The 27,041-nt window shown below is 47.4% G+C and overlaps 1 protein-coding gene across 16 annotated transcripts in view; it reads left to right on the top strand.

The window, feature by feature from the left end:
- The window catches only part of atp2b2 (ATPase plasma membrane Ca2+ transporting 2), a 1,245,322-nt gene that overhangs the window by 740,224 nt on the left and 478,057 nt on the right, over positions 1 to 27,041 (top strand). For all 16 annotated transcript variants that reach the window (XM_072472614.1, XM_072472624.1, XM_072472623.1 and 13 more), the window contains one exon: positions 1,475 to 1,990. In XM_072472614.1, the coding sequence (XP_072328715.1) occupies positions 1,786 to 1,990 (205 nt within the window). In that variant the 5' untranslated portion in view covers positions 1,475 to 1,785. The remainder of the gene's footprint in view (positions 1 to 1,474; positions 1,991 to 27,041) is intronic.

Genomic DNA, 27,041 nt, shown 5'->3' with positions numbered 1-27,041 from the left:
TCAAAGGATGGAACTTACAGTTAAAGTGTGAGGAAAATCTGATCCCTGTTGCACCATCTGCCGCTCCTGCTCGGAGTGCGAAGCTGGGCACCCGGCTGTTCCTCCTTCCTTTAGATGACCTTCTCGAACACTGTGACAACTGAAAAAGAGTACAATATAACTCATACATAATCTCTAAATTCTTGTGCGATGGCATGTTTTGTCTATAAGCTTGGGAAAAGGATATGGAAAAAGATATCCCCTTCTGTGATATGCTGATATCTTATCCACAGAAGATGATGTGACAGCTAAAAATGTTACTGTAAAGTGTTATACTTCATCAATAGTTGTATACCTGCAAGACGACTTAAACCAAGAATTGAGTGAGTGCTGCATTCAAACCCTTTCCTTGACAACTCTTTCTGTAAGCACAATGTTATATTTCAATTAGAGGGTGTTTATTGAGTCACCCTGATGGAAATTAAATTAACAAGCTTATTGAATTGCTCCATTAAGTAAAACTTATCAGTACTGATACTAATGCATTTGGAATCAATTAGAGCTGGAGAAAATACGTCTGGTGAAATAATATCCTCATTAGTTATATTCCCCAAATAATTGATGTCAATTGTAATTGTGTGTGCATGTGTGAATTTCAATAGGAAAATAAATTCTTAAAGTAAAATTGGCCCTTCATGAGTTTGGAAAACCATTCATCTGGCATGAATAGTTGTCGTTTGTGGGAGCAACAAGAAGCATTAATTCATTTTAATTCATTGGTGCAGATCTTGCTGCCTGACTCTCAGGTTCAAATTCTTATCCTCAAGGAGAACATATTTCCAAGAATAGCCTTTGACAGTTTCAGCCATCAGGGCAGCATGCATAATTAAAGAAAGCAACCCCTGCCATCTTCCACAGTGTAATAGTCAATGGAATGAGAAGAGGGTTGAATGCCAAAGAGCAGCAGGGAACAGAGGTGAGAATATCGTCAGGCTTTGAAAATTTCCTGCACCCAAAGATGGGCAGTTAGTTGGTGAAAAATCAAACGTACGTTTCTTTCTTTCCGCGAGATTGAAGGGTAGGCAATAACCTTCATTCTTTTTAAATTCTAGAAAGTCCGTCTTTTACCCTTTCTCCTTCGATAACGATTTACAATACCACTTGAACAAACAGCACATGCTGGAGACACATCTGAGATCCTGGCATAAAGGATTACTGTTTAATATTCATGAGCCATCTAATTTGGCTGGTGCACTCGGTACTGATCAAAGTAAAGAATGCCGCTGCAGGAAAGCTCTGTGCCTGTGACAGTCATCAGTGTCATAACCAGTCAAGGCTGCTCGAGCAACGAACTGTATTTTACTGAAGCACTTTTCGACCTTTACAGGATTGAGCTGTTGTTATCTAATTTTGCAGAGGCAGGGCTATTGAGCCCTTGATATCTGTGTTGAAGAATGTCTGCTAACACTTTCTTCTGCTTTTCCTCTTCCTAAAGGTTTGTTCAACCAACTGACCATGTAGAATCCGAACACTTGAGAGGACCACGATGGGAAACTCTATATGGAGTGGTGCTGGTCTTCAGCCTTGCCTGCTGCAATCCATTTGACTATTCACTGGTTATTGCTTCCCATCCTTGATCAGACTGAAGTGCACCAAATCTACATTAGCAATCTGCAGTGCAAGAATAAAATAAAAATAGTGGATATTTTGATCATCCTGATTGAACAGAAACTCGGTTTCAGCCTGCACTGATATTATACCTGCCACCAATATCTTTATAAAGCTGTACGCAATACTGTGGAAACAATGGGAGACATGACGAACAGTGCGGTGGATTTCTATCCAAAGAACCAAAGAGGCGAGTCTAACCATGCGGGTGAATTTGGGTGTTCTCTCGATGAACTTCGCTCCCTTATGGAGCTACGTGGATCAGAGGCAGTGCAAAAGATACAAGATACCTATGGTGATATGAATGGATTCTGTAGACGTTTGAAAACTTCGCCAACAGAAGGTAAGGGCTATTTTATGGTGAAAACTGTAAGCACATGCTGGCACTAAAAAAGGCATTCTTTAATTTCGAAAAATCATGACTATCTTAGCTGTTAATACATTCCTTTAGTGTGCTCAGTGACTTGCATCTGCACAATGTCACATTAACCTTCAGAACAATAGCTCATTGTAGCTGCTAATTTCTTCATGGGGTTTGGTCAATATAATTCATGAAAGTGCATTGTGCCTATTTTGGCCAGGGATATATTTAGTTGCGAATCCTGCATTTGTCAGTAATAATGTAAATTATATGAATGATATGCTCAGCGTGCATACATCAAAATACAATTAGCAGTTCTTTTTCATTCAGCAGAATCAGCCACTTTCATTATGAACATGAATTTTTAATTTTGTCTTTAACTGCTCTTGTGCAGTGTGCAGAGTAACAGATCATTATTGCCACAGCAATGTATTTATATCATAAACGTTTATGCAAAGCAGGACAGGATGGATTTTGAGCTGGAGTTACGTACAGCTCAAAGGTTTAATTTTGTGAATACCCATAATATATGTAATCCTAAATTGTGAGCAGTCTGATCTACATAAAGGAAACTTAATTGTACATCCTATAAATAAAGCATTTTCTAATATTGTCACAGTGATACTTATGCACTGGTTCATAACGACAAATTTTGAAGCACTTCAAAATATTAGCTGATACCTGATATTCTTTTAATGTGTAATGATAGGAGCCATGGTTCATAGGCATACGAATAAAAATCCATTGTGTAAAATTTGCTTTAATTTTGGGGGCGGAATCTTAGTAGGAGAATTGATGATCAACAGCAAATGAGATAGTAAAATGCTTCTGACATAAAAATGGAGCTGTTATTGGATTGATCAATTGCAAGCCTTTTGCGAAAGTGCAGATTACTTATTTAAGTTGGATGTGGTTTCACCTGAAAGAGGAATGACAGGCATCGCTTCCGGAGTTGATTGCACTCGTGCCCGCCTCATTGGTCGCTGTAAAATTCAGCTCATCCAAATCTCTGCTGCCTTTAGTCTATGCTACAAGTCATGCTCACTCATAACACCCATTTCTGCTGACCCAGATTGGCACGAACTCCTACAAAGTCTCAAGTTGAAAATTATAATTTGTATGTTTAAATGTTTATAAGTTCTTGCCCCTTTTGCAACCTTTATCAACCCGACAACCACCTTTTCCCCCTGCACTCTATGCTCCTTCAACTTTGACCTCATGCGCCCTCAGCCCATTGCCCCATTATTGGTGGCCATGCTTTTAGCTACCTAGGTCTAACCCTCTGGAATTCCTCCCCTTTGCCACTTTGCTCCTCTACCTAAGAACATAAGAAATAGGGGGAGGAGTAGATCATAAAGTATGTTTCACTGTTCAGTTGCATCACGGCTGATATTTGGCTTCAATTCCACTTTCCCACCACCCCATGGGCGAAATTCTCCTACCCGCCCCGCCACATTTCTGCCCCGACCGGCCGGCGGGAGTCTCCGTAACACCGGCCGGTCAATGGGGTTTCCCATTGTGGGGCAGCCCCACGCCGTCGGGAAACCCCCGGGCACCGGCAAAACGGAGACTCCCGCCGGCGGAGAATGACGCCCATGCATATCTCTTGATTTCCTGAGAGAGCAAAAACTTGTCCATATGTTAGAAAATTCCAAAGATTCATAACTTTCTGAATGAAGAAATGTCTTCTTGTCTCAGTCTTAAATGATCAACCCCTTATCCTGAGATTGTGCTCCCGTGTTCTAGACTCTCCAGTCAGTGGAATCAATCTCTCTGTGCCTATCCTGTCCAACTCCTTCGGAATCTTGAATACCTGCCACTCCTTACTTCGAGACCCTTCTTAATGTTCATCTCTTTGACCAAGTTTTTTGGTCACATTTCCTCATTCCTTCTTCTCGGACTCTGCGTTTAATAGTGCGATGGCACTATGAAGTGAGTCTTGATCAGTGTTGTTGTCAAATATAATGTTGACCCTCTCAGTGTTCAATTATTACTGAAGTGTCAGTTGGACATCAAATTCAGCAGTCACCCATCACATTCCCTGTTAAATGTGGAAATCAGGTAGTTGCTTTCAGAGATTGCCCTCTTTTTCAGAAACTGTACCATAACAGGATCAAGCCAGTACACGCCCCATTGAAATGAATAGAATGGTGAGAAGTTGCTGTACCTATGCAATAAGTTCTCATTTAACTTGACAGGTAAAGTTAGGGCTTCCTCTATTCCAATAGAAGTACATTTTTAATGGTGTTATAAGCCTTACATATTGTCGGACAATCTCTCGCCATTGAAAATGGAGGAGAATTCTGTTGTTAGTTGAATCAAGAAGAGATTTGATTACAGCTGTTAATTTGTACATTTGCTTGCTGTCAATAACATAATGCTGCTTAATCACTATGTATACTAAACTGTGAAGCCATGACATTCCATAAGTGGGCTCATCTGATTTTGACACATATCTTCAACCTCTTTGGGCGAGATTCTCCGACCCCCCGCCGGGTCGGAGAATCGCCGGGGGCTGGCGTGAATCCCGCCCCCGCCGGTTGCCGAAGTCTCCGGCACCTGAGATTCGTCAGGGGCGGGAATCGCGCCGCGCCGGTTGACGGGCCCCCCCGCTCGATTCGCCGGCCCGGATGGGCCGAAGTCCCGCCGCTAAAATGCCTGACCCGCCGGCGTAAATTAAACCACCTACCTTACCGGTGGGACAAGGCGGCGCGTGCGGGCTCCGGGGTCCTGGGGGGAGGGGGGCGGGGCGATCTGGCCCCGGTGGGTGTCCCCGTGGTGGCCTGGCCCGCGATCGGGGCCCACCGATCCGCGGGCGGGCCTGTGCCGTGGGGGCACTTTTTCACTTCCGCCTCTGCCACGGTCTCCACCATGGCGGAGGCGGAAGAGACTCCCTCCACTGCGCATGCGCGGGAATGCCGTCAGCGGCCGCTGACGCTCCCGCGCATGCGCCGCCCGGAGATGTCATTTCCGCGCAGGCTGGCGGGGCACCAAATGCCTTTTCCGCCAGCTGGCGGGGCGGAAATTCGTCCGGCGCTGACCTAGCCCCTCAATGTTGGGGCTCGGCCCCCAAAGATGCGGAGCATTCCGCACCTTTGGGGCGGCGCGATGCCCGTCTGATTTGCGCCATTTTGGGCGCCAGTCGGCGGACATCGCGCCGTTTCCGGAGAATCTCGCCCAGGATTTTTTTTAAAAACCTTACATATGGGCCTGGACTTTGCAGATATGTTGCAGCTAAACGGCGGGGTTTCCTGGCTCACCTGCCAGTGGGATCATCTGGTCTCGCCAAAGGTTAATGGACCTTTGGCTGGCCTGCCACATCCCCCGCATCAGGCCACATCAAGACGGGGGCAGATAATCCCGGCCAAAGTGCAATGGTGATGGAGGAGGTGGGTTTTGAGTCCAATGGGAGGGGCACCCATCAAGCAACCTGGCCTGGCTGATGTTGAGTTTCTGGCTGCCTGGGTCCAGGTGAAAGTTGAATATTACATCACTCCTGACCTCGGCCTTGTGCATTATAGGAAAGATTTGAGGACTCAAGTGTTGAACTACTTGTTGCAACATACTCCACATCGTTTTACTCATTCACTTCTTCATATCACGTGAATTGATAATGTCACATGAGCCGCAACATCCAAGATGATGAGAACCTTAGGATTCAGCCGAAGGGGATTGTCTCCTTGCTGCTTTAGGCTAACGATGCTTCTCACGTTTCAGCCTTGACTTACATTCACTTGGCTCCTCCACAGTTGAGGATAGGGTTATTCATAGACCTCCCTCTTCCCCTGAATAGCCTGTTTGCCAACTAGCATTATTAACTGGATGTGGTAGAGCCACAGACCTTTGCTTTTGTTTATCAGTTGTGGGATGTCTTAGCTCTGACTATGGTTTCCTGTTTTATATAATTAGCATTCCGGTAGTTCTCTGCTGTAGCTTCACTAGATTGGTACCCCACTCGAAGGCATGCCTGGGGCTGATTCTAACACATTTGTCTCCATTCTTCATTGAACCAGTGTGCAGACTTTGCCCGGTGGCAATGATGATGTTATAGCAGTCTTCTGGGATGACTGATGCAGATGTAGCAGGGCATTAAACAGCAGCAGAAACTCTCCTATTAAATTCCAGTGATCAGTGGGGCAATGGTAGGCTGTCATTCCGTCTTTCCACGGGTGTTGTGACGTCTTTGATAGTCAGGAAGTAACTGAATGCCTGAGAATTATAAGTGTGAAGGGCAAATGTTTAAAAAGTACATCTAGCATGTATTCTACCAGAAATAAAGAATAGATTCTCTGCCCACTCGACACGACAAAATATGCTTTCTCTCCATGTTCATGAAGAAGAGCCTCTCTCAATTGGGGAAATTGAAGCAAATACCTATAAGTTATATGAGTGAGAAATGACGGCACTTGCCAATTTTTAACATTTCCTCGCCGACTATTTCAAACACTTCCGTGAATGAATAGTTACACAAGTAAAAAATCCTCCCCCATTGAAAGCTGATTCAGCTGATTTTCTCAGGAGTCAGAAGCTACTAGAATATTAATTTAAATTAATTGAAGATGTGATTTGAATGTTGAAAGTACAATATGTTAAAGCTAGTATCGCAGTGCAATAAATATCTCGAGGTCCAATCATGGGAATAACTGCCAAATAACATCAGCGAACATATATCCTCCATTTAACAAGGTTCTAGCTCTTAAACATGAAAGAATGACACATTTAAAAAAAAACGTTTTTAATGAGTGTGAGACCTGATTCCAATGGGAAATTTATTTTACTTAGGTGTATTAGGGTTGCAGATAGGGTTGGCGGAAACTAGATTAAACCTGAACTTGATCTATCTATTTCTGATATGGAAATTGTTTCATCTTAGTCCAAATAATTTCTTCCAGCAATTCAATATCACTTTGTTAATCGGTGAATAATGGTTGTACCATGAGAAGAGGACACTCGGCCTGTGATGGGGTTGGCACGGTGGCCCAGTGGTTAGCACTGCTGCCTCGCAGTGCCACTGCCCCGGGTTCGATTTCAGCCATGGGTGACTGTCAGTGTGGAGTTTGCATGTTCTCCCAGTGTCTGTGTGAGGTTCCTCGGGGTGCTGCGGTTTCCTCCCACAAGTTACGAAAGACGTGCTTGTTTGGTGAATTGGATATTCTGAATTCACCCTCAAGCATACCCGTACAGGTGCCGTAGTGTGGCGACTAGGGGATTTTCACAGTAACTTCATTGCAGTGTTAATGTAAATCTACCTGTGGCACCAATAAAGATTATGATTAAATCTCTCATTTAAAATCCTATTTCATTCGCCCATCCAAATATCACTCCAAGTTTCTGAATAAGATACCCTAGGCGGGATTCGCCGACCCCCCGCCGGGTCGGAGAATCACCGGGGGTCGGCGTGAATCCTGCCCCCGCCGGCGTCCGAATTCTCCCACCCCCCAAAAACCGGCGTGGCGCGAGTCGCGCCGCCTGCCTCGGAGAATGGCGGGGTCCGGCGCGACTCAATGGGCCCCGGGGCCGCCCAAATTCTCTGGCCTGCGATGGCCCGAAGTCCCGCCTGCCTGTAGCCAGTCCCGCGGGACCTGGTGGTGCGAGCGGCCTCCGGGGTTATTGGGGGGTCACGGGGGGATCTGGCCCCGGGATGTGCCCCCACGGTGGCCTGGCCCACAGTTGGGGCCCACCGATCCGTGGGCGGGCCTGTGCCGTGGGGGCACTCTATTCGTTCCGCACCGGAGGCCGTGGTCATCCGCCAATTCCCGGAGAATCCCGCCCCCTTTCTCTCTAGGTTTCCGATTGATTTCTCATCCTCAATAATTTCAATCTCCATCTTAACCCTTCATGTTCTCCTCTGAGTTTATTGCCACCCTTTCCTCTTTAAATTTCTCCCTCTGTATAAACTCGCTACCCACCTGCACTGACCCTACCTTCTCGACCTTACTTGGCCTTGCTGCTCCCTTTGTCACTATCACTGAGAAAGTAATTTCTGATCATTTCCCTTATTCCCTTTCCCCTTCCAAACCTTTTGTGTCTAAGCTTGTAAAAATTTCTGTCTCAAGTCCTTACAACTGCACTTCCAAATTCTCAACTACCTAGCCTTTGCCTTTCAATTCACATTGACATTTTTGCAGCTACTGATTTATTACATCACACTCTCTCAATCACCTTTAATGTCCTTTCCCCATTATGAACTGATAATCTCTCTCTCTCCCACCCTAATTGGATACATCTTCACTTCCTTAAGTCCATTGGATACAGATTTGAACACATTTGGCTTATAATTGATTAAACCATCCATTGCCAGATTTGGCTGGGCCGCTCGAAGCATGAGAGAGGAAAAAAAATAGCAAATGATCGAAGATGGTCAATATACTTTTTGAAAACCCGGCATTAATGACACTAACATGGCTGTACTGGTTAACACTCAGTACCCCTGAATGAGAGAACGCTGCATTAAAGATAGGACCGACAACAACATGAAGTATAATTGGTCCTTTTCCGATGTCTGATTGCCCTACATTAATGTTTACTGAACAGCGGCCATTGTTTTTGCAATTGTTTGTAATTTACTTCCATTTCCAACAATGGTATTTTTCACAAAAAAACCATCACCTGCTATAAATAAAGGTGCAGAGTATCACACAAACTGAATTATTTGGACAAGTTGTAACTTCCATTATATTTAGTAAAACAAATCTATGTGGGTCAGTGCCATTTTATTCCTTTAATGAGACAACTGCAAGAGATTATGATTCACTTGGTACCCAATAAATTTAACATTTCCAGTGTCTGACATGGGCACTGTTTACTATCCGTGGCATATTGCCTGGTAAAAAGTGATATTAGGTAAAATGACGCGCAGAAAAATAATATATACATATTGAGATTAAAATTTCCTTTGCAAAATTCATTTTCCAAATTGCTCTAATAATCCAAAACAAACCTGCTCCTTTTGCATTAACTAAAATGCTAAGCATATTTGTGGTATCTCCTCATATTGTAAAAATCTGATTAAATGAATGAATTGGGCCATGCTTCTGTTTGAGATTATGATTATCTAACTGCACACTCACATGGTTTTCATGTGCATGCATCACACCAAAAATAATTGGACCAGAATTATTAATTATAAAATCATTTAATTTTGTTTCCCCATTTCAAACCTGAACACACTGATTTAAAATTGGCTTCAGCATATTGTAATTTCTAGGTCTAATTCTGTTGGATTATTCCGAATGGCCTCCTTCTGCACTGTAAATTCAATGATAATCTATGATTAATCTAGGACAAAGGTTCGGCACAACATCATGGGCCGAAGGGCCTGTTCTGTGCTGTATTTTCTATGTTCTATGTTCTATTCAGTTTTGTCCCCCTTTTCGGCGAAATGAGTTTGAACAAAAATAGTCAGGCAAAACTTTTGTCAAAAGTTCTCAAATTGATCCACGAATATATTAAAAAAAAATTTTTTTTAGAGTACCCAATCAATTAAGGGGAAATTTAGCGTGGCCAATTCACCTACCCTGCACATCTTTGGGTTGTGGGGTTGAAACCCACGCAGACACGGTGAAGAATGTGCAAACTCCACACGGACAGTGACCCGGGATTCGAACCCGGGTCCTCAGCGCTGCAGTCCCAGTTCTAACCACTGCGCCACGTGCCGCCCATCCATGAATATTTTTGCAAAGCAAGGATTAATAAGTAATATAGAAAATTACTAATACTATACTGCAAAGGATATTGCAAAACAAACAGCCTTTACAAAGGCACTTTAGGAGTTTGTTTGCTCTGAGGCTCCTCCAGCTCTCATTCCAAATGGTCTTACAGGAGCAAACACAAGGGACGCGATTCTCCGCTCCCGCGCCGGTTGGGATAATCGCCTGGGTTGCCAAATTTTCCCGCGACACCAGTCCAACAGCCTCCCGTGATTCACGGAAGCGGCCAGATCGGCGCAATCGCGTTTTGCGCGGCGCGGTACAGTGAATCGTCCGAGACAGCCAAAATGGCGATTCACCGGTACCCCCGCGATTCTCCGGCCCGGATGGGCCGAGCGACCTGCCCAAAACGGCGGGTTCCACCCGGCGCCGTCCACACCTGGTCGCTGCCGGCGGGAACAGCGCGGGTACGCTGGGGGGGCGGCCTGCGGGGGTATCCTGCACCGGGGGGGCCTCAAATGGGGTCTGGCCCGCGATCGGTGCCCACCGATCGTCGGGCCGGCCTCTCTGAAGGAGGACATCCTTTCTTCCGCAGCCCCGCCAGACATCTTCTTATGGGGCGGACTCGGAGGAGGACGGCAACCACGCATGCGCGGGTGACAAGGCCTGGCACGCGTATATAATTTGGCGCCGCTCCTAGCCCATTATCGGGCCCTGAATCGGTCGGGATAGGGGCCGTTTCGCGCCGTCGTGAACCTCGACGGCGTTCACGACGGCGCGAACACTCTGCCTCCATTTCGGAGAATCCCGCCCAGGAGATATTGCACCCAAAAACAATCTGTGTTCCTTTTACATCTGAACATCATTTACAAGTTACATGCTTAAAAAAAACTCTGCTTTTTCATTCTTGCTACCTTATCCTCCTTTATACTCCATCTGCTACTTTGTTACCCACTCACTTAACCTGTCTGTATCTCTTTGCAACCGCTTTGTGTCCTCCTCGTAGCTTACATTCTCCCTAGATTTGTATCAGCAGCAAATTTGGATGCATTACTCTTGATCTCTTAGTTTAAGACTTTTATATGGGCAAAATTCTCCGTAATCGGCACGATGTCCGCCGACCGGCGCCAAAAACGGCGCAAATCAGTCCGGCATCGCGCCACCCCAAAGGTGCGGAATGCTCCGCATCGTGAGCGGCCGAGCCCTAACCTTGAGGGGCTAGGCCCGCACCGGACTGATTTCCGCCCCGCCAACTGGCGGGAAAGGCCTTTGGTGCCCCGCCAGCTGGCGCGGAAATGACATTGCCGGGCGGCGCATGCGCGGGAGCGTCAGCGGCCGCTCACGGCATCCCCGCGCATGCGCAGTGGAGGGGGTCTCTTATGCCTCCGCCATGGTGGAGACCATGGCGAAGGCGGAAGGAAAAGAGTGCCCCCACGGCACAGGCCCGCCCTCGGATCGGTGGGCCCTGATCGCGGGCCAGGCCACCGTGGGGGCACCCCCCGGGGCCAGATCGCCCCGCGCCCCCCCCCCCCAGGACCCCGGAGCCCGCCCGCGCCGCCTTGACCCGCCGGTAAGAGAGGTGGCTTAATCCACGCCGGCGGGACAGGCATTCCAGCAGCGGGACTTCAGCCCATCCGGGCCGGAGAATCGGCGGGGGAAGGGGGGGGGGGCACCAATCGGCGCGGCGCGATTCCCGCCCCAGCCGAATCTCCGGTGCCGGAGAACTCGGCAACCGGCGGGGGCGGGATTCACGCCAGCCCCCAGCGATTCTCCGACCCGGCGGGGGGTCGGAGAATCCCGCCCATGGATTGCAAATGGTTGTAAATAGTTGTATAACAAAATCCATTTGTTATAGCCTGCCAACCCGAAAATGCCCTAATTATCACTACTTTCTTTCCTGCCTTTTAACCAATCCTCCATCCATGTTAACGTATTACCCTCAACTCCATGAGAATTATCTTGCGTGGTGACTTTGTGTGTAGCACCTCATCGAATGCCCTTTGGAAATCCCGGTATATTGTGTCTACCAGCTCCACTTTATCTACCCTACTAGTTATGTTCTCAAAAAACTCTTGTTCAATTTGCCAAACGCGATTTTCCTTTCATAAAACCATGTTGGCTCTGTATGATCATTGTGTGATTTTCTAAGTGCAAAGATTGGAAAAAATAATGGGAGGGATTTCTTGGCTGTTCATGCCAGTGGGAAATTCTGATCTCACGTTGGTGCACGGTTTCCCGCCAACGAGGGATGCTGTCAACGGGAAATCTCATTGACAACGGCGGGACGGTAGATCCTGCTGCCGGGCCTCCTCCCCTGCTGAAAACTCACGGCGTGGTGGCCTGTAAATCCCACCCAATAGCGGGAAAGCAGAGATCAAGGTAAGTGGTCAACAGCTGGAACAGGTATCACAATTTAAGTATCTGAGAAGCATGTTGCCAGAAGATGGTCATTACCATAAAACATTCAATACAATGGCAAAGAAGGCATTCTACAAATATAAAAGGCAGGAATCCCCCCCCCCCCCCCCATGCCCCCTGCAGCATGTTTTGTGGTGGCAGAGGTAGCCTGCCAAAGGGCGGTGGCAGGACTCCTTGGCCTAACCGGTGTCAATGGGGTTTCTTATTGTTTGCACCCTCCACCACTGGGTAACCCATGGTGTGGAGAGCAGGAGGGGCGGTCACTGTCGGTGGGACCGGAAGAGCATGCTGGTGGGAACGGCCAGGAAAATCCCACCCAAAGAGCTTCTCAGCATAGGAATGAATGGTGATCTTATGAAAATAATTATTCAGATAGTGCTTTGGAGTGTCTTGTTGTGTGGGTCTGGAATGTGGACCTTGAGAAATATGGCCGTCCAAAGACTGGAGAAAGTTGTGAAATGCGGTGCTGGGGAAGGATGGAGCAGGTCAGCTCGAGAGAATACAAGAGGAATTAAGAACGTCTCAGGGTGGTGGACAAAGAAAGCTTGTTAGAAGGCAGCAAGTTTGGATTGGCCGTGTTCTAAGGCATGAGAACTTGCTGAAGGTGGTGGCTGAAAGAAGATTAGAGGGATGTAATGTTGTAATATGCCTTTGAAGGGGAGCAGCATGCCATCGCTTTGAGGCATCCAGAGGGAAAAAGAGAATGATGATAATAGACAATGTGAATTTGAAAAAGGGAGGCTTCTATGAGTAACTGGAACACAGACAATAGGAGCAGGAATACACCATTTGGCGACGTGTGGACAAATGAGTAGTGGATCTGCTCTCAGGTAGATCACTTTGCACAGAGTAAAGGCCATGGATTGGAACTAGCTGAATTACTCTTGCAAAGGGCAAGCGGGGACCTGGCGGGCTGAATGGCTTTCTTCTGGGCTGTCACCATTCTATGATTCTATTCTTTGTCTTTTTAGATTGAAACCCAAGTGTATACGCGTGCCTTCCTGAGGGGTCAGGGAGAAATGTCAATGTTTCTTCTATTTCCAAATTTACCTGTGCTTTTTTAAAAAAATCCTCCAGAGGTTGAGGGCAGAATTTTCAAAAAATTCACGTATCAGGTTATGACTGAAACCCGCTGATGCTTCTTTCCGGAAATACAGCCAGATTTTCTGACCGGGGCCGGGATTCTCCATTGAGAGTCTGTCCCACTTCCGCTGCTAGCGAGGACAAAGAATTTTGCCGTTCCCTAGCGGCGGGATTCTCTACTTCCGCCGTTTGTCAGTGGGATTTCCCATTGAAACCATCCCACGCTGCCAGGGAACCCATGGGCGGGGGTGTGCTGCCGCAGGACCAGAGAATCCCGTTGCCAGTGCCAGAGAATTCCCCAAACTTTCTGACCCTCTGTCAAAACAAATAGGGAGAACGGTTTGCACCATCACTCTGGCAGGGCAGGCCTGGGAGCCGGCAGGTCCAGCTCCACAGAGATCTGGGCAACATCTTTAAAGATCTCCCCGATCTGCGAGAATGACAATCTCCCTCCCACCCCCACACACGTCCATGGAGGACCATCCCCCACAAGCTCCGGGATGAACCCCCCCCTCCCTCCCAGGTCACAGAGGTATCAGGGGGCTCTTCCATCTTTCCCTCCTGAACATTCGTTGGTACGCACACTTCTCCTCCACCACCACACATAAGGGGAAGCCCCCCTTCCCCCAATGGAGGAGGGTTACGCCTCCTGAACTGCCCCCGGCAGTGCCCAGGGCAGCCCCTGCGGGTACTGCCAGAGTGGCAGGGGTACTGCCAGATTGGCAGGGGGCAATGCGTAGCCTCGGCCCTCAAACCCAGGGCCTCCATACACCTCTGCACTCCCAGCGTGGTCATCACGACTGGTTTTCGTTTTTGAAAACCAGTAGTGATTCATGCCGGCATGATATCTCGCCATCGGGGCGGGGGCATTCCACAGGGCCAGACACCACGGCGTAAATACGTTCAATTAGATCTAAGTGCGTGTAAGTTTATGGAAATCGGGTTCACGCGCTTTGTGGGTGTGAATCTGATTGTGTCACTGGAAGGCCGCGGGGATGATCTCAAACCAAGATCTCGCCGGTTAAAATTCCCTATGGCCCTCTCACGAGATTTAGCAGCCATAACGCGAGTTGTGTCTGCACCAACGAGCCCGGAAAACCACGTCCTGCTTCTCTGTAATTGTTTAGTAGGGTCTCGTTCTCACGACTACAAAGTTTCGGATGAATTTTGAAGATAAAAAGTTGTACTGAGTAGTACATAATTGCAAATGCCAAATGATACAGACATACACCAGTGACCATTGGCTGATTGTCCCCGAAGAAAGTAAAGAGCATATTGAAGTCTGAACTGCATGAAATATGATGGGCGTTTCAATTGATTGGTTTTTAAAAAATAAATTTAGAGTACCCAATTCATTTTTTCCAATTAAGGGGCAATTTAGCGTGGCCAATCTACCTACCCTGCACCTCTTTGGGTTGTGGGGGCGAAACCCACGCAAACACAGGGAGAATGTGCAAACTCCACATGGACAGTGACCCAGAGCCAGGATTGAACCTGGGACCTTGGCGCCACCGTGCTGCCCTTCAATTGATTGTTAACAATTAATTAAAAACTTGAAGACAACTTTGAACAGTTAACACGCTGATCAAAGTGCCTGTGACATTGTTTTTGTGGAATATGGAAAACATGCACTTCCCAAAATCCTTTTAAAAGAGGTTTGTAGCCGCCACCAGAATTAAGTTACACAGAAGTAATTCTAGATGGTAATGCTTTCCGATGTAATATTTGCTGGAAAATGACTGGCAGTTGACGATTTCAAAAATGTAGACTTTTGCATTGATACACAGCTGACACAAGAAAACATCTTTCAGTTCAATAATCTCCCTTCTGGGCCTGATGTTAGCACCTTCAGAGTGTCTGAAAATTACAATGTTGGCAACCTTTTATTATTTACAGCTTGTTCTAGTGGTCTGTCCCAATTTAGATAACCGACACATATTGGCTGTATCTCAGAAAGACAAATCACCTCACTCCAATAAGCTCAGGCTGTCTTGGATAAACTTGCTTATCAGATGAGAAAAATTCCAGGTCAGCATTTTCTAACTTCCCTCCGTCTCTCTTCCTTACGGCAGAATGTGAAAATGAACGGTGGATTAGGAAAATCAATCTATGACTCAGAACATCACAAAACATATCTAGTGAGGCCCATGCTCTCTCCCTCTTTCTCGGATGAACACACTGTGGATTATTTTCTCATTTGCACAGCACCTATTATGAGAGAGATAATTTTGTTATTGGGCAATGAAGATCACTCACATGAAAATATTTTGCATGCAGGCAGCCTTCAAAAAATATGGTTTATTTAGAACCACATCCATTGGCCATCTTTCAGATGAAGAGAAAATATACACTGGGCGAGATTTAATAAAAAAAATCAGAGCCTGCTCAAGGCGGGATTAGCAGAGTCATTCCTGGTGCCTGTGGGAATGACCCAGACAACTAACCGCACTTAGTTGCTATTTTGGCCCCCAGCGGGGAACGCCCCCCCCCCCCCCCCCCCCCCATCTTACACCGAGGCTGCACTCAGCCGCATTTCCTGCACAGTGGAGATCCTGCGAGCGGAGCTCCTCAGTGCAGGAAGAGATCGGGTCAAGATTTTTAAATGGAGCCCCAATCTCTCGACCGCTTCACCCCCCCCCCCCCCCCCCCCGACGTGACCCAGAACCCCCAGGCCCCAACTCATCTATAAGGAGGTCCTCAGGCCCCACTGTATCCTGCCTCACACAGGTAGGGCACCCCGAGGCCCAATCCCCAGCACAGGAAAAATACCAGCTTGCACCTTGGCACTGCCAGTTTGGCATTGGAGCAATGCCCCTATCAGCCTGGCAGTGCTGCCTGGACACCCTGGCATTGCCATGGTGGCACCAGGGTGGCAGTGCCAATGTGCTCGGGTACTGCCAGGGTGCCAAACTGGCAGTGCCAGGATATCAGCCTGCCCAGAGGCCAACTACCCGGGGGACCTGCGATTGCTTGGGAGACTTCCCCAAGTGCCATTTCACCTGATCCCCATTTGTGGGGACCAGCACTAAATGGCGCCCCACTGGGGTCTCCTCAGCGAGGCCAGTGGATACCAGGTTGCCGGTCGATCGAGCGTAGACTCACTTAAGTGGACTTTTAAGCTGTTTTAATGATGCGATTCTGGGTACCACCCATTGTGGGCGCGATTCAGATCGCGACGTCTTACGAGATCTGGTTAGCTCTCGCGAGGCGTAGTGATCATCTGGGGTCCCGGAAGAGGCCTCTCCCGGAATCTACTGGCTGCGTCCGTCCTGATTCCGGCGGGACGTGGCTAGTAAATTGCGGCCACTGTTTCTGAGAATAACAACTTGCATTTATATCGCACCTTTAACGTGTTTAAATGTCCCAAGGCACTTCACATGAACGTTGACACCAATACAAGAACTGGTGACCAATAGCTTTGTCCAAGAGCTAGGTTTTATCGGAGCAAAGAGAGGCAAAGAGATTTAGGGATGGAATCCCAGAGGTTAGGACATAAGCTACTGAAGACACAGCCACTAATAGTAGAATGATGAAAATTAGGGATACACATGAGGCCGGAATTGGAAGAGCACAGAGATTTTGGGAATGGGGTGTGGTGGATGGTTATAAAATTGGCGGAGGTTAAAACTGGGGAGGGGCCATGAGGGGTTTCAAAATGGAATCATGAGATTTAATTTTTTGTATGTGTTCCCTTCGCCAACATTCCGGATGAATTTTCCAGAAATTGTAGTCTGAAAGAACATTAAATTTATACTCCATGCAAGTCTATAAGGCCTGGTTTCTTATATCTGTTGGGTTTGGACACCAGTTAGAACTTCTGGGCGAGAGTTGTTAAATGTGGCATGACTACTCTTGGAACATCTAACAGATAGCTTGCTTCTTGAGAGGAACAGCTTGCTAACTGAGGAGTTCTTAATCTGTGCTCGAGGCTTTTTGGCATCTCTTAAACCTTGGAAGCTGATAGTAACTGTGGAACAGATTAGCAGAATCACAAACTGTTTAAAAATGTGACATCCCACCAATCTTACTTTGCAGTCTTTCCTCAATTAGCTCCTTAAACTGAGCTCCAACAAAAACAATTTGGCCAATATGGACCTCTCATCCCTTTTGTAGATTGAAAAGCCGGAAGGAGACCATCCCTTGGTGTCATTGTCCACAGTAATCTGCCTACTTTAAATCAAATTACTTTTTCAGAGCCACGCCTTTTGACCTGTTCTCTGCACAGGTCAATGAGCATGAAGTTCTTACTGGGGACATGTCAAGTTTTATGTGGTGCTCACATTGGGATACTCCAATAACTTCAGAGAATTCTGAGCTTTGTGCGTCACAAAAGATATATAACTGAAATGGCTTAAGTGTAGCAGATCGGAAAGAGAAAGCAGTTGCACACATGCAACCCTTTTCATTCCCTCAAGGACATCCCGAAAATGATTCCCAGCCAATGAAGTACTTTTGAAGTGTAGTGAGTACAATGGCAGCCCTGATTGAATGGCGGAGCAGACTCGATGGGCCGAGTGACCTAATTCTGCTCCTGTGTCTTATGGTCTTATGTTGGCAATACTACTGCCAGTTTGGACAGAACCAGGCCATGTATACAGTAAAATAGATGACCAGATAGTCTATTATTCAGCTTATTGGGAGATATATCCTTGAATTACCATGCAACTCTCCCCTCTCCTTCTGAATGTAAATGCAAGTTCGAGATTTAGTGTCAAATGTCAGCCTGTGCAGTGGGCCTTGAATGCACAAGCTTGTGACTCGGAGGCTAGAGTGGTACCACTTTGCCAAAGCTGGCAACAATTATTTGCCAGTTGCAAACATGTTCTGCCAGTATTTAAATGGAGATAAACGAAACAAGGAACCTGGGACAATATATTGGAGAAAACTCAGACTAATAAATGCAGTGAGCATACTTTACATAGGAAATGAAGTGATCAGGAAATAACCTCACTTGATAATCTTCTGTTAATAGCAGCTTAAATGGGTAAAACCCGTGTGTTCATTTCTATAATTGTAGTAAATATTTCATATAATCATGGAATGATATGGCACTTAAGGAGCCCATTCAACCTATCAAGCTGTAATAGCTATTTGAGAGTCCGATTCACTATATTCCCATCCCGTCTTTCCCCTAACCCGACAAATTTTCCCTCTTCAGGAATTGACCTAATTCTCTTTTGTGAAGTTAATAAATCTGCTTCTATCAACTTATCAGGCAGCGCATTCCAGATCTCGCTACATAAAACATATTTCTCCTCGTCTTGTTCTTTTACAAATGTCTTCACACATAAAAATCTCTCCTTGCCCTTCTTTGCTCTAAGGAGAACAACCCTGGCTTTTCTAGTCTATCCAACTAACCAAAGTTTGCACGTAACATAAAATAAATATTTGGTAACTAAACGATAAATGAACCCTGCTTTTAGATAAGGTTAGACTATAATGGCAACAGTTTATATGATTTGTATTCATCTTTTTTTTAATTAAAATTCGCAGTGATAAATGCAATGATCATGGCCTGGATTACAATAATAATTCCTTTAAAGCTGGTATACACACATTTCATGAAATATGTTCCCATACTGAAGAAGGACATAATGTACCCAGGTTATGCCAGTTCTTTAATGAGCAGCTTTTGAATGTATAACTGAAGTTTTGTTTTCCCTTGATGGATTAAAGATACCATCTGCAATATATTTGATTTAAGTGACACCCTGACATATCCCCACCCCCCCCTCCCCAAAACAAAAATTCAAGCACACAAAAGGTGGAGGAAGTATGGTATGTTGTCCGCCATTCACCTGGAAGTAAGCAAGACATGATAGATGCTCCATTTAACATTTATTTTGGGAACAGAAGTAGCTGCCATCAGATCTCTTCTAAATTTGACCTTGAAATAGATGCGAGCAGAAAAGGAAGTATTTAATTATTGAGGGGTCTAATAGGGTTTCTGTGTTGGAAGTCCATGTAATGTTCTTTTATGTCCAATCAAAATGAGTAGCATTACAAACACAGGGCCCTGTTGTCACTTTAGTTGTCATTTCAAATGTACATCAAAAGGGTAATGCTTTAAATATTGGTGGTGGAATCTCAGTTTGACACTCTGTATCATGGTCATAAACTGTGTTTTCCTTACAAGCACAGATATATATATATATATAGGAACATTTGTTTCAAATTGTAATGTATACTGCTATTACAAACCCGTTTTATTATTGTTAATTTTCAATAATGTGGCCTCTGATTCACCGAATAAGGTGGAATAGATTCTGTATGGGGATTGCCTAGTCACCAGGTGGGGCATGCATTCTTTTTGTTACAACAGTGTTGCATGCAAGTAATGCAGTGACATCTTGTGATCTGTTGCTGATTTTCTTTTTTAAGTAATTGATGTTATTGCTTCTTCTGGCTTTGGTCAATAATTGAAGGTGGCTAACTGTTGGCCTTTTAACAGTCTGTATGGTGTGTTTATTGATGGAAAATGAAAATGCACTTTTATTGATATGCCAGCCAGTCAGTACTTATCACTGTACCGTAATTAAGAGTTGTTGGTGCCTCTGCAAACTGCTGCATGTTAATTTTCCTTCTTGTCAATTAAAATAACAATGCAAATAGGATGTCCTAGCAGTGTGTCATGATTATCTTGCAACATGTGTCTCTCTATTAAAATGTAATCAATAGAAACAATCTGAACAATCATTTAGCTGCAGCGATTGCTAATGATTATTTCCTTTTCCCTTTGGCACCGTAAGGAAGTAACTTACCTGGGGTTTAGTTCCATGCTTTGCATGAGAGCCGGAACTTGAGACCTACTATGTGTACCATGTCCAAATGCGGCAAGACCGGAACAATTCCCAGGCTTGGGCTGACAAGTGGCAAGTAACATTTGCGCCACACAAGTGCCAGGCAATGATCATTCCAACAAGAGAGGATCTAATCATAGCCCCTTGACATTTAGTGGCATTACCATTGCTGAATCCCTCACTACCAAGATCCTGGGGTTACCATTGATCAAAAACTGAACTGGACTAGCCATATAAATACTGTGGCTACCAGAGCAAGTCAAAAGCTAGGAATCCTGTGGCGAGTAACTCACCTCCTGATTCCCCAAAATCCATCCACCATCTATAAAGCACAAGTCAGGTGTGAAATGGAATACTCTCCACTCACCTAGATGAACAATACTCAAGAAGCTCGACACCATCTAAGACAAAGCAGCCCGTTTGATGGTACCCCTTCCACAAATATTCAATCCCTCCACCACCGACGAACAGTGGCAACCATGCGTACCATGTACAAGATGCACTGCAGGAACTCACCAAGGTTCCTTAGGTGGACCTTCTAAACGCGTGACCACTACCATTTGTTCCTGGAGTGATAATATGAGAAATAGGGCAAAGTTATTTTATAAAACAAACTTTATTAAAACAAAAGAAAAAAAATAATTTTAAAACTTCAATCCTAACAATAACAGATTACATGCAGTTTCTTAATCTTAACACACTAGTTCCCATTAAACAGCAATCTAAATAACTTTTCCGAGCCCAGCAGGGGGCTAGAAGGGACCCGGCGTAAATCTAGCAGAAAACATTGCCCAGCCGCGTATAAAGTCCCCCCCTGCCCTCTGATCGGCCCACCCCCAATCAGGGGGGCCGCAGATTGAGTCTGCAGCCGCCACGCTAGTTTCCCAACTGGCCGGACCATGAGTGGTCCACACCGTCGGCACTTTGGCCGGTCGGGGGCGGGAGAATGGCGAGGTGTGCCATCAGCAATTGCCCCAGGTAGATGCTGTGTGGCGTGTACGCCGCTTTTCGGGGCCCGCAGAATCGGGGAACCAGTGCTGGTCCCGATTCCATGCGGGGAAATGGATTCTCTGCCCCGGCGCCGACTGAGATTTTGGCATCGGGGTGCGGAGAATCCAGCCCAATGGACCTGGGGCATCTTGTGTATTCCCATTAACGAGTTGAAGTCTGACTGAGACAACGTAACCCGGCCAGGTGTGAGCATATCCCTCTGACTCCATGCTAGCAGTATTTTCCCTCAGTCGGTTTACCCCTAAATTGCCTGCTATATTGGAGTCTAATTTCTGGACCCAATTTCCTAATAACACCCTCGTATAAAGGGGGTCATGAAGTAGGGGGCATTTGGTGACCCCATAATGAGGTGTCGCTCACCTGGTTGGTGGGGGGGGGGCGCAGACCGGTGACTGGTGGGGGGGGGGGGCCTGATGCCGGCGAGAAGGGGAGATGCCTGAAGGGAGTCTCATTGGGAGGGCCCTCATAGCAGTGATCCATTGGGGTGGGGATTTGGGATTGATGCCAGCAATGATGGTGCTAGGGAAGGGGGCACTGAAGCCCTGATACCGACAATGTTGCGGGGTGCTTTTACTGTCAATTTGAGATCGGGGTGCATTTTAAAAATATGTAACAAGAGTGTTTATTAAAAGTTGTAAGACCTGAAAATCTGAAAATCTAATTATAACAGAAGACACTCGCATGACAAACTGGTCACACAGGGCGTAATCTACCAGCCGCGTCGCGCCCAAATGGGAGTGGCAATGTGGTCGGTAGATGCCATGAGAAGCCTCACACGAGCTTCCCGGAAGCCAGCGCGCCTCGCAACATCTGTCCAGACCTTGCGAGTTGTCGTGATCAGGATCCCGCCCACAATGGACGTGACCAAGCCTCGAGGGCCTGTGTAGGTTTTAAACCTGTTTCGATGAGCTCACATGGGATCTACCATGCTCCTGGCATCTAACGGTCTCCCCAGGGAGTCCCCAGCTTGGCATCATTCAGTATTGGTGGAACAGCACCCGGGAAGTCTCCCAGGATATTGGAGGCTCCTGGGTGGCCAGGGACAGGGCAGGGTGGCTCCTGGCCCTTCCCTGGAATGTGGGCACCTTGGCACTGCCAAGGTGCCCAGGTGGCACTGCAAAGCTGGCAGGTGCCCAGGTGCCAGGGTGGGACTGCCAAGGGTCAGGACCTGGGGAAGCCATGCCCATGAAAGGAGGATGGAGGGGATATGAAGGGTGGGGTGCAGGGAAGGTATGAAGGGACCTTTGGAAGTTTGGGGGGGGTGAAAGGTGGGGAACCTGGAAGGCGCGGAGGCCCAAGGGGTTGTGGGAAGGCCTGGAAAGGGGGGCACTCACGACACCATCGCGGGGTGTCATCACTTGGGGGGTGTGGCGTAATGCTCATGCTTGTGGAGGTGACATTGCTCATGGGATGGGTTTGGGAGGGACTCACAAGCCCTCTTAGAGATCGGGGAACCCTTTCAAAATGATGCCCGATCTCTGAGGAGCTGGTCTGGCCAGCGCGTTCAACTCCTCAGTGATGAAACTAATTCTAAGTGAGGGTTTGACCAGGGAGAAGCTCCCCAGGGCCCACAAAAGTGACTAAGTGTGGCTAGATGGCGGTAGGAAACTCGCCGACAGAGCCGGAGGGAAACTCCCAGCAAAACCTGCCACAAATGGCCCGGAGAAACTTTTTTGTGGCCACAGTATTGGAGAAATGTGGCAGGATAATTGATGCCAGTAATGCTAGAAAGATAATGTGATGTTGGTATATGTATTGAAGAATGCTCTTTCCCGGGCACACATGACGGCGGCGAGGATGTTTTTCGGGGTAGAAGATAGATGTGTGAGGTGCGCAGGAACCCCAGCAAACCATGTCCACATGTTCTGGGCATGCCTGAAGCTCAGAGGGTTTTGACAGGGGTTTGAGATGGCAATGTCCACGGTGCTAGGAACTCGGGTGGTGCCGAGTCCAGAGGTAGCGATCTTTGGAGTGTCAGAAGACCCGGGAGTTCAGGGAGTGAAAGAGGCCGACGCCCTGGCCTTTGCCTCCCTAGTAGCCCCGAGACAGATCCTTGTAATGTGGAGGGACTCGAGGCCCCCGAGTGTAGACACCTGGGTTAGTGACATGGCTGGGTTTCTCAGTCTTGAGAAAATAAAGTTTTCCTGAAGGGGGTCAATGTTGGGGTTCACCCGGAGGTGGCAGCCGTTCGTCGACTTTCTTGGGGAAAATTAAAATGTCGGCAGAGGCAGCATTCTGAAGGGTGGGGGGGGGGAGGTGCGGGCAGATAGGTGTTAGATGGTTGAGGTGTGTGAAGATTGGGTCGGGTGGGGAACTGTTTATTTTACCATGTCAATGTTATTGTTTTTGTTATTATAAAATTTTTGCAAATACCTTAAAAATATATTTTTTTAAAGAATGATCTTTCGCTATAGAACCATAGAATTCCTACAGTGCAGAAATAAATCATTCGGCCCATTGAGTCTGCACCGACCCTCTCAAAGAGCACCCAAATAGATTCACTCCTCTTCCCCGCCCAACCTGCACATCTTTGGACACTAAGGGGCAATTTAGCATGGCCAATCCACCTCACCTGCACATCTTTGGACTGTGGGAGGAAACCAGAGCACCCCGAGAAAACCCACGCAGACACGGGGAGAATATACAAACTCCACAGTCACCCAAGGCTGGAATTGAACCCGGGCCCCGGCGCTGTGACCACTGTGCCACCATGATCGGAAGTAGACCAAATGCGAGCTTGAAAGAATATATTCCCCGAAATCAAATGAGTTTTAGCTGACCAACTCTAGAATAACCACCTTGCAGCACAGTAAGTACTTGTCACTTTTATGTAATGCAGGGTGTTAATGAAATGCAGGAGAAATGCAGTGCACAAAAATGAAGGTTTAAGAGGCAGATGGCATGTTCTTTGAGAGGGTAATAGCAAATGCAGCCGGTCTGCCTTGTTCCTTCTAAGGGGATGTTGACCTTGATACAGTCTAAGATGTCCCAGTGTTGTGACGAGCCCGATGAAGAGATTTGTATTTTTAAAAAGATGCATCAAAATAAATTATATTCTTATAACCCCACTGATAAAAATGAACAAAATAGCTATTTTTGTATAACTCTGCTGAGGAGTGTGAATCCATCTCCACTGCACACTTCCTTTCTGAACATTCATTTGTTAAATTGTGAAAGAATCTACTGTGAGATCTGTGCTCACATTTCAGTATACCAAGGCTGAAGTGTGTGAATAAAGCAAGTCTGTCTCTGTTCGAAGCAGTCAGTAAGAGATGAAGGTTGCATGAAGGTCATTGCTGACAAATGCAGCAGAAGTACGTAGAAATACTGCTGTTGATCGGAGTGTACAGCAGACAGAAATAGATCTGAAATTCAGTCGAGCCTTTCGCAGAAAGATTAATCAGTACTGCAGAGAAAATATCACCTTTGCAGCTTTGGGTAATGTGCAATGTTATATACTTTTTATAACATTTTTTAAAAATCCTGCAGAATGATGCAGTATTCACCTTCTCCCAAGTGACACTGTGTGTGCAGGTACGCTGGTGGCCGTGGGCATCTGGTCCTGCCTCTACAGTATTATATGATATAAATATCATCTGAGCTGCCACCTTTAATGACTTTTTCCATTCTAATGAATGTTGTTGCTACGTAAATAGTCGATAAATAAAAGGAGGGACACAAAATGCACACTATTGTGTTGCACACTGATCCATTGAGAGATTACTTTTTGACTGGTTTCTAACCTATTCAAGTCAGAAACATTTCAAAACACTTCATATGCATGGAATTAAATATGATGACTGTTGATTCTGTACACCATAATAGCCAGGAAACAACATGACAATAGACACCTAGGCTGTAATGCCCCTGCTTATGGCGTGTTTGGAGGCAAGGGCGGCATTTAATCAGGCCGGAGAGTGGTGTGCGAGTCCGTCACAGCCTCCCTGCCTCAGCCAGAATTAAACCCAGGGTGGGAAGGCCTGTGGTTGCCTTTGCCAGAGAGGAATGACTGGAGTTACAGTGTGTGTTGACCCGAGGCGTGCCGTGCAGTAAAATCGCGGGCAAGTAGGGCAGCACGGTGGTGCAGTGGTTAGCACTGCTGCCTCATGAGACCGAGGAGCCGGATTCGATCCCGTCCCAGGTCACTGTCCATGTGGAGTTTGCGTGGGTCTAGCCCCCCTCAACCCAAGAAAGTGTGCATGGTAGGTGGATTGGCCACGCTAAATTGCCCCTTAATTGGGGGGAAGAAAATTGGATACTCTAAATTTACATTTTTTTAAAATGGTGGGCAAGTTAGAGAGTGAGGGATGATGCCTGAATGTGTTTTGCTACTCACTCGCCAAGCCCGCCTGAGGTCCTGCATCCTCTTGGTGCACTGTCCCCAGCTTGGAGGGAGCATGTGCCTGCTACTGACTTCCTCAACCACTCCTATCCATCTTCCTTCCTCCCCAGGGAGAGCTCCCGCCACTGCAGCCCTCCAGATACCACAACAGGGCTTTCAGATAAGAGAGGTGGACCAAGGGAGCAGCTAGCCTGGGTGTCCTCTCTATTCCTGTGGTTACTGCAGCCTCAGCAAACCAAATGTTGGTGAGACATTGGCACCCACACTGTGGCCCCTACAAGTAGATATTCTTCTTTTGACAGAATGGCCAACTCATCCTGCGTGCCCTCCCGAATTGGCCAGGTTCCAGAGATGGGATGCTAATGCTGTTACTCTGGGAAAGAGCTTTGGAAAACCTTGACCAATGGAAAATGGGGCAAGGTTCTCCGACCCCCCCGCCGGGTCGGAGAATCGCTGGGGGCTGGCGTGAATCCCGCCCCCGCTGGTTGCCGAATTCTCCGGCAACGGATATTCGGCGGGGGCGGGAATCGCACCGCGCCGGTCGGCGGGCCCCCCCCCCGGCGATTCTCCGGCCCATGATGGGCCGAAGTCCCGCTGCTGGAATGCCTGTCCCGCCGGTGAGAATCAAACCACCTCTCTTCCTTGCGGGACAAGGCGGCGCGGGCGGGCTCCGGGGTCCTGGGGGGTGCCCCCACGGTGGCCTGGCCCGCGATCAGGGCCCACCGATCCACGGGCGGGCCTGTGCTGTGGGGGCACTCTTTTCCCTCTGCCTCGGCCACAGTCTTCACCATGGCCGACCCATAAGAGACCCCCCCCTGCGCATGCGCGGGGATGACGTCAGCAGCCGCTGACGCTCCCGCGGTCTTGCGCTGCCTAGCGTGGCGCCAAAGGTCTTTCCCGCCAGTCGGCGGCATGCCAACCACTCCGGCGCGGGCCTAGCCCCTCAAGGTGAGGGCTTGGCCCCCAAAGGTGCGGAGAAATCCGCATCTTTGGGGCGGCCCGACGCCGGAGTGGTTCACGCCACTCCATCCCGCCGGGACCCCTCCCCCCGCCCCGCCGGGTAGGGGAGAATCGCGCCCCAGGTTCCCGAAGGTGCCATCCCAGCAGGCACTAACAGAGGAACTTTCCACCCATGGTATCAGACAGAAAATGTTTCTGCCTGTTGGCAACTCTTTGATGGAGCTGTCCAGTTTCGCTGCACAGCCTTGCAAATCTTTTCTCTTCAGGTATTTATCCAATTCCCCTTTTAAAGTTATTATTGAGCCTGCTTCCATCAGCCTTTCAAGCAGTGCAGTCCAAACCATCGTACCTGGCCTCAGGTCAGCTTTGACCCTTTTGCCAGTTCATTTAAATTCATGCCCTAGGAGGACAGACCGTTCAGTCGCAAGAACAGATTTTTCTTTATCACCTTATCAAAACCCTTCATAACTTTGACCGCCTCTATCAAAGTCCCTGTGAACCTTTGACAATCCAATGTCCTATTTGGCAGGATTTTCCAGCCCTACCCAGCGGCTGAATCTTCCAAAGGTGAAGTTGAGCCCCTCCCCTTCCCCCCCCATCGCAGCGGGGCTGTCGGGCCATGCAAAACATTACAGACTTCAGTGAGACTGGAAGATCTCGCTGGCTTCGGCTGGACTGGATGGTCTCGCTGGCTTCGGCTGGACTGGAAGATCCCGCTGGCTTCGGCTGGACTGGAAGATCTCGCTGTCTTCGGCTGGACTGGAAGATCT

The sequence above is a fragment of the Scyliorhinus torazame genome, chromosome 13 (genome assembly GCF_047496885.1).
Source record: "Scyliorhinus torazame isolate Kashiwa2021f chromosome 13, sScyTor2.1, whole genome shotgun sequence".
In the NCBI taxonomy this organism is placed as follows: Eukaryota; Metazoa; Chordata; class Chondrichthyes; order Carcharhiniformes; family Scyliorhinidae; genus Scyliorhinus; species Scyliorhinus torazame.
The sequence above is the reverse complement of the archived record's forward strand: the minus strand, read 5'-3'. Positions and strand labels throughout refer to the sequence as shown.